Source organism: Cicer arietinum, chromosome 6 (assembly GCF_000331145.2).
Source record: "Cicer arietinum cultivar CDC Frontier isolate Library 1 chromosome 6, Cicar.CDCFrontier_v2.0, whole genome shotgun sequence".
Lineage (NCBI taxonomy): Eukaryota > Viridiplantae > Streptophyta > Magnoliopsida > Fabales > Fabaceae > Cicer > Cicer arietinum.
In genome coordinates, this window is record NC_021165.2 from 66880761 (window position 1) to 66889497 (window position 8737).

Genomic DNA, 8737 nt, shown 5'->3' on the forward strand with positions numbered 1-8737 from the left:
TTTGAATTTATATGACATTATACTTCAATTCTATTTCATAATAATACATTTAAATATGTCAATCTAAACTAATACAATTATAAATTACCAAAATAATAGCAAACTTATAATTTAAAAGAAAGCTCTAGATCTAATACATAATAATAATAATAATAATAATAATAATAATAATAATAATAATAATAATAATAATAATAATAATTGATCTTCATAATTATTTAAAAAATCGGATAAGTCTCACAAATTTTTGTATAATGTGTACTTAGATTATTTTAATGAAATCGACTTCTAAAAAATATATATATATATATATATATATATATATATATAATTTGAGTTAAAATAGGTTAAACAGTAGACCATTATTGGACGATAAGATGTATTTCTACATCTATTTATCACATTAGCATAAAATCACATAGTTTCTAAGTCTTTGTATAATTAAAAAATGTTTATATTTTTAAGTTTGACGTTATATCTCAAGTAAATCTCACATATGTGTGTAATTATATATGTATAGAGAAAGAAAAAAATCACAATATTCCAAAATTATTTTATGCTTATGAGATTCCTCTTGAAAGATCCAAAGTTTTTTAATTATTATTTAAAAAAAGGAAAGATCCAAAGTTGGATCTCATTCCAAAACTGATGGTGGAGGTGGAAACTGGATATTAATTACACTAAACTAAGGAGACACCCAATGGTTTCTAATTGGATATAGAATTGAGGCATGCTTCGGTGTAATTCAACAACGTCAATTTGAGGAATGTAATTCATGGATTTGAAATTAACTTGATAAGTACGTTTGTGGAGTGGGATATCTCATCATTTACATGCTCTTAAACTAACACCACTCACTGCATTTTGTGGTGGGGTTTCTTTTTAAAAACAAATAATACTATCAACAAATTGTCACTTTCAATTACACTATCTTCCATCTTTTCAAAATTAAAATATTATTTAATTCCCATTCTAATTTATTGTAATATCCTACATCACAGTGGTGTTGTAGATTCCGAAATTACGAAGGAAAAGTCGCACAAAACACATGAGAAGAGACGTGGCTTTTCATCTTTTATTTAACAATTCTTAAAAAATATCTGAGATTAGTAATTAGTTGTCAAATAATTTTTTTGGAAAAACAAAATTGAACTCATTTTCTTATTATTCAAATCCCTCTAGATCACAAAATCACCTTATAACTTCTACTCTCTTTTATTTAACAAATATTAATTTAATGTTACTTTATTTATTCTTATCATATGATATATGATGCAGATATATATTCATATTTAGTCAAATTTTAATTATATTTTTTTTTCTACTGTAACTATTTTTTCTTTTTTATCTCTTTGTAGTCAGTATGTTTAACTGAAAGTTAGTTGTAAACATTTTTTATAAATAGTCTTTAATTATCTCTTTTTTAATAAGATAAGAGTTTTCATTATTCTATAACATGGTATTAGTTGAAAAAAAAATTATATATAAAACAATTTTTTTTACCTTTCCCTTTTATTTCTTTTCTTCTCCTTTATCTTTCTCTTTTATTTCCATTTTTCTCCTTTCTCTGCATCTTTTTTTTTTTTTTTATGTTTCAATGGTCGACCTTCAAGACCCACAACAAAATCCTCCTCCTCCTCTTCTTGTACCTCATCTTCTCTCAAATCGTGAACCTATCAGTCTCTTCTATATTCATCCAAATAAAAACCCTTCTCTTGTTTTGGTTTCACCGGTCTTGGATGGTTCGAATTTTCATGCATGGGACTGTGCTATGTGCATTTCGTTGGAGATGAAGAACAAATTCGGTTTCATTGATGGCACAATGAAGAAACCAGATTCTCAAGGCTCCAATTTTTTTGTTTTGGAAGCGTTGCAATACTCTCATTATATCTTGGCTTTATCATTCGATTTCTCTTAAGATTGTGAGTAGCATTTTATGGATTGACGACGCTTCTTCTGTTTGGCAAGAACTCAAAAATTGGTTTTCTCAAGGTGACTTTGTTAGAATATCTCAAATCACTTCATATCTCTCTTCCATCAAGAAAGGTGATTCTTCTGATACAACCTATTTCATGAATCTGAAGAAAATCTCTGACGAGCCCTTCAATTTTCGTCCTATTCTGCCGTGTTCCTCTTCTTTAACTGGTTGTTGCGACACATTTACAACAGTCTCTCAATATCGAGATCACAATCTTATTTTGTCTTTCTTGCAAGGTCTCAATGACAATTACTATGCGATTCGTTCCCAAATTCTTCTTGTTGATCCTCTTCCTCCTCTTACAAATATTTATTCCATGATTTTACAACAAGAACGTCAATTGAACGTTGGAAACAATCGAATTTTGTGTGATCCTACTATTTTGGCTGTTGACACCCGAAATTCCTCTGCCAAATACTTCCCTGGTAAACCTAAACCAAATTTTAAACCCAATTTTGGAAAACATCATAACCCTAGGTTATTTACTAATTGCAAGAAAACAAATCATACCATTGATAAGTGTTTCTTTCTCCATGGTTTTCCTCTTAGGTACCAAACCAAGAAAGTGGTTAATACAAAAGGTAAATTTTCCTCTATTTGGATATTAGATTACGGTGCCACTTCTTTATCGTTTTATATAAGTTACAAATTTATAAAATCTATTTATGTTCGGCTTCCTAATGGAAATTTCACTTCAGCTTCTTATAGTGGCACTGTGGTTTTTAATGATTCAATTACCTTATACAATGTTCTTTATATTCCTATGTTTTCTTTTAATATTGTTTCTATTAGTAAACTCATTGAGTTTACACCATGTACTTTAACCTTTTCAAATACGTCTTGTGTTATTCAGGATTTGAAAACTTTGAAGATGATTGGTAATGCCACTCTTTGCCATGGCCTATATGAACTAGTTTGTCATCACTCTAATACTCATGATGCTTTTAGGACTGCTCCATTAATCCATGTCGTAGATACATTTACTCCTATTTTTCCTTTGACTCATATATGGCACTATCGATTAGGACACCCTTCTTCTACTTGTTATACTAATGTAACCAAGGCAAATTCTGATGATTAAAATTTGATGGTATTATTGAAAGGCACAAGGTTAGACTTGTTGCAAAGGGCTACACTCAACTTGAAGGAGTTGTTTTTATAGAAACTTTTTGCCTGTTGTAAAAATAACAATTGTCATATTGGTTTTGTCTATCGTTGTTGCCAAGCATTGACATTTACATCAATTAGATGTCAACAACACCTTTTTGCATAGGGATCTCCAAGAGGATGTTTATATGCAACTTCCTCCTGGTTTTGACTCCCCTAAGCCTAATATGGTTTGTAAACTTAAAAAGTCAATTTATGGTTTGAAACAAGCTAGTAGAAATTGGAATAATAAGCTTACTTCAGCCCTCATTTCTTTGAGTTGTGTTCAATCTTTATCTGATATTCTTTGTTTGTTAAGAGTTATGCCTCTCATATTACTATTTTGTTAATTTATGTAGATGATATTGTGCTTACTGAATATGACATTAATCAAATTCATTCCTTGAAAGCTTTTCTTGATTCTACTTTCAAAATTAAGGACTTTGGTCCACTCAAAATTTTTCTTGATCTTGAAGTGGCTCATTCAAAGAAGGGCATCTCATTGAATCAACGCAAATACATCTTGGAATTGTTTAATGACATGGGACTTCTACATTGCAAGCCTGCCTCTACTCATATGCTGCCAAATTTGAAGTTGTCTAAAGATGATGGCTCACCTTAGCTAGATCCAAAACAGTATCGCAGACTCATTGGTCGCTTGCTTTATCTCACACATACCAGGCCAAATCTCTCCTTTTCTACTCACAAACTTAGTCAATTTGTATCAAATCCTATTTCTTCACATTTTCATGTTGCTACTCGTATTCTTCATTATATTAAGGGCTGCCCCGGAAAAGGTTCATTCTTCTCTTCTTCTTCAACATTTCAACTTTTAGTGATAGTGACCGAGCAGCATGCCCCGATTCCAGAAAATCAGTTACCGACTTCTCCATATTTCTTGGTTCTTCTCTTATTTCATGGAAGTCTAAAAAGCAAATTGTTATTTCTCGCTCTTCATCAGAGGCTGAATATCGCACTTTAGCTCACACTACTTGTGAAACTCAGTGGCTAATTTATCTCCTTCAAGATCTTAAGCTTCATTTTTCTACACCAGTTCCAATTCTCTGCGATAGTAACTCAGCTATTCAAATTGCTCGAAATCCTATCTTTCATGAACAAACCAAACATATTGAGTTGGACTGTCATTTGATTCGTGAGAAATTGCAACATGGCGTCATTCACCTTCTACATGTTCCTTCTTCTGCTCAACTCGCTGACATTCACACCAAAGTCTTACCACTTACTTCTTTTCCTTCTATTGTTTTCAAGCTGCCCCTCATTGACATATATAATTCCAGCTTGCGAGGGACTGATGCAGATACTCTTACTTAGTCAATTTTCAATTTTGTTTGTTTTTCTACTGTAACTATTTTCCCCTTTTTATCTTTTTGTAGTTAGTATGCTTACCTGAAAGATAGTTGTAAACACTTTGTATAAATAGCCTTTAGCTATCTCTTTTTTAATAAGATTAGAGTTTCTATTAATCTAAAACATCATAAATCTTCAATAACATTTATGGTTGGTTTGACCATGTATATGGGTATGTACCTCAAATCTCTTTATATAAAAATGTTATGTGAAAATATAATTTTTGATTCGCCATGACAGAAAAGGTATGTTCGTATTTTAAAATTATAAATGATTAAATAATACTTTCTCCAGTTCTAATTATAAAAAAAATTTGAAGAATTTTTAATCTCATTTATTTTAAAAAATATATTATGATTTTTAAAATACATTTATTATTTAAATAATTTTTTTATTTAATATTTATTTTTTAAATATTATTTAATGTCTCACACTTTTATATGAGAAATATATTTGTAAAAATATTTAAAACATCATAATAACAAATAAATTTGAAGATTTATGAAAATAAAGTATTGACATTTTGATAGTCATGTCATTAGTGCAAAACATCTACAATTTTATGATGGAAGCTCTTTGTAATCCTTCATAAAAGATCGGTAGTTGTCACCCACTATGATATTGGATTGGACTTTATTAACTGTAGTATGAGGTAAAATATTTCTTGTATTCTCTTTAATAATTTATATTTATATAAAAAACTACAATTTTATAAATAATTAATCTTTGTTTGTAAATATCAGATACCACCTTCAATAGAGATCTCACTTTTCAAACACAACTTTTTTTCTATCGTAAAGCTTGAAACTAAAACCTTATTTGAAAATATCAGTCTAATTTCACTCTCACCAACATAAAATATGTAAGTAAATTATATATTCACTTTGTCTAATTTTACCATATTTATTATATCATATTATTTATTATTTTAGAATATAAATGAAATATTTTTTTTTCTAATATACATTTATTTATTATTATATACCAATTTATATAATTATTTTTTTTATATATTAAAAGATATAATAAATTTCACAATAATTAATTTACACATCTGTAAAGTTTTAAGTTCAAACTTAAATAAAATATTGTAGCGATGTATTTATTTATTGAACTAGAGTTTAAGTACAATCCATATAACTATCCTATTAATATTTATCGATAAAGATACTTCACTAAAATAAAAATGCTCCATTTATTGTAGGAAATTAATTATTACACTCAATGTGTTTTCTAAGAAATGTAGATAAACTTAAAAGACATTTGATGTGAGACATATGAAGCATGTATTAATTTGATTTTTAATAGAACTTTAACTAGTGGAAAACATCTTGTCAAGAAAAAAAACTAATGGGGAACATTCTTCAAAAACATAAATTGTTTAAAAATAGTTGCATTAATAGTTTGTAAATTAAGAGGAAAGTGAGACTAAATAGATATATCGTAATAAATGAAGCGTAATATTTTCTTCAAAAACAGATTTTTAAAGAAGTAATACTAAGTAATTTGATTAGAAATAACAATAAAAAAATACTAGTTAGTATCCTCTTCATCGAAATCTTCCTCAATTTCTCTTGACTCTTTGTTTTAATTGTTTTAATTTTTTTTTGTTAAATTAAAAGTTTATGTTATTTAAATTATGCATATAAAATAACACATTAAAATATTAAAAAATTAATTTGATGTTAGATAAAGAAATAACTACCATAACTAAAAGTCTAAAATACGGAATACATTTATTTGCTTTCTAGTGAAAATAAATTAAAAAGTAAATAAACAATTAGAAAAGGAAAAAGTTATGAATTATAATATTAATAGTTATTTTACAACTACTTTTAAGATAATTTAAATATAGTATTTCTGATAACAAAATTAATATCGTACTATTGAATTAACACTTTAAATATATCTGCTTACAAAATTTAATATGAAATTTGTTATATGTAGTACTCCATTAAAAGACTTTGGAGATAGAGTTAGTTTTTGGTAATTAGTTTTCAGTTAGTTAATTGTAACTATTTTATTTGTTACTCATAAATTGTAAACAACTTGTATATAAGTCAAAATAAAATAAGAAAAATAAAGAACAATATAGAATGCAAGTTGCAGTTTAACAAAAGCAGTGTAGAAAATTGGTAGTAGAAAACTTTAAGAAAGTTGTAAACATTTTCATCTCATAATAATTGATAATTCAAGTTGGATTTTGTCCCCCTGGACGTAGGAGTCTATCTTTGAAATGCATTAACAAAAGTGTGTGTTCAGTTTAGAATTGAAATACTTAAATTTTATTTGGCAGAAAACAGAAAACATTCTTTGTTTTACTGTCTGATGATTCTCCATTTTACAGTTGATCATTTTGCATTTTTTTACATAAATCAATAATATTCTTGATTTATTGACTGGCTGATCTATGTTTTCTACAACAAAATTGTTTAAGGGTTGATAGATAATTCAATTAATTTGAATTAAGAATTAAGAAATACAATATTTATAATCAAACTAACGAAAAAATGATAATAATATAATGACTAATCAACCGTTTAAAAAAACATAAGATTGTTTAAAAAGGAATAAAATAACAGTTTACACTCTAGACCTTAAGCTTAGCAATGATTTTAAACAAAAATCATTTGCAATAATTGAACAAGTTGTAGCATAGACGATTGTGGCTGCTATAGTTAGATATTGATATGGATTCTTAAGATACATATTCAATTTGTAGATAGACACATTTAATTCAAAGAGCAGCCAATTAGATAGACCACTTAATTTTATCTCGTCCCAAGGCCTTGGCATTTTATATAACATAATAAAATAAGGGGTGCCGTTTTTTTTTATTTTAACCTTTTAGTTTTTATTAATCATTTAAATTTAATTATTCAATTAAAGAATATCAATTACGTATCTATTATTCTTTTAAAAAATTATTTTATTTTCAGAGTTTTTATAATTCCTAATATTTTTTGGTAGATATATTTTTTTACTCAAAGATAATATGTAATTTAAAAATAAATAATGATGATTTAACTCTAGCGTCATATTTTTTTTTTCATTCTCATATTTTACATGATTTTATAAGTGGGAGAAATGTTAGTTTTTGTCTTTACAAATGTAAGTCAATTTAATTTTAGTTCTTTTAAAATGTTTTTATCTTAATTTAATTTTATAATTTGAAAATACTTTTAATTTAGTCTCCTCAAATTTTGTTGTTCATGATACGACATGTGCAACTAGGCATATTTTTCACTAACTCACCATTAAATATTTATTAAAAATAGAGAAACAATTAATTTATTAAAAAAATAACAAAAACATAAAATAAATTTATTAAAAGAAATTAGGTTCTTCGTCCCAAAATTCATTTACTTTTTAATTATAAAAAAAAAAAAAAAAAAACTTAGATCTGCTTCAACATTCATCGCACAGACCCAAAATAAACTCAAGCTTTCATCACAAACTCAAACCTTCAAACCTTGTGCAAAAGAAACTATCGACGACGGAGGTTGCATACTGCAACAACTCACGATGGCGACGGAGGCTGTCCAAAATGCGTCACGATTTCTATTTATTTCTTCTATTTTCCTTCATCTTAACTCTTGTTCTATTTTACTAAAAAAAATTATATTCCCTTTTTTATTTTCCTCAATGATTTTGTTGGAAGGAAAACATGGTGAAAAGTTTGAGGCAACAATGTGAGGAGATTTCGATAAACAACGTTATATTTCCTATCTAATTTGTTAAACTGGGAGATTTCTTTTGGAAGGAAGGAATTGATGGGGAAAGTTGTGAAAAAGAATTTGGGATGCAATAAGAGTACGGGGGTTTGAATAATTATCAATAATGGTTACATATTGATCAATAATTTGTAATTGTGAGTTAGCAGAAAAAATATGTTTAATAGCAATATCAATCACAATAATGGAGTTTTGAATAATTATCTATTTTTAAATTTAACTCAAGGTTAATTTTGATTGAAATAAAATGTTTTAGATATGTTATAAGTAAACAAGACACGTTAATTCTAACTAAAATATGATCAATAGGTGCACGATAAATATAAATAAAGATAAAAAGATCACGCAAAGATGTAGTATCGCTTACCTTAGGTGGATTACTTACAACTTTCACCTTTTAACCTTGAAATAAATTTTTACAATCACTTTTCAATCTTAAAAAGATTTTTACAAGTACCTTTCAATCAATAAATTATTTTTACAACACACTTAATTTATCATAAAAGATATA

At 27.1% G+C, this 8737-nt stretch overlaps 1 protein-coding gene across 1 annotated transcript; it reads left to right on the forward strand.

The window, feature by feature from the left end:
• Positions 1–1514: 1514 nt before the first annotated feature.
• On the forward strand, positions 1515–4620 carry LOC105852319 (uncharacterized). Its single transcript, XM_027335649.2, has 3 exons — positions 1515–2403; positions 2528–2559; positions 2832–4620. Exons 1-3 carry the CDS (start codon positions 2073–2075, stop codon positions 3057–3059), a joined length of 591 nt encoding a protein of 196 aa, XP_027191450.1. The 5' UTR covers positions 1515–2072; the 3' UTR covers positions 3060–4620.
• Positions 4621–8737: the final 4117 nt, after the last annotated feature.

Bases quoted from the DNA above. Each gene is read 5' to 3' on its own strand.
- LOC105852319 (XM_027335649.2), top strand. From the start codon at position 2,073: ATGAATCTGAAGAAAATCTCTGACGAGCCCTTCAATTTTCGTCCTATT. The intron at 2,404-2,527 runs GTAAACCTAAAC...TTTTCCTCTTAG, and splicing joins CTCTGCCAAATACTTCCCTG to GTACCAAACCAAGAAAGTGG. The intron at 2,560-2,831 runs GTAAATTTTCCT...TGTGTTATTCAG, and splicing joins GAAAGTGGTTAATACAAAAG to GATTTGAAAACTTTGAAGAT.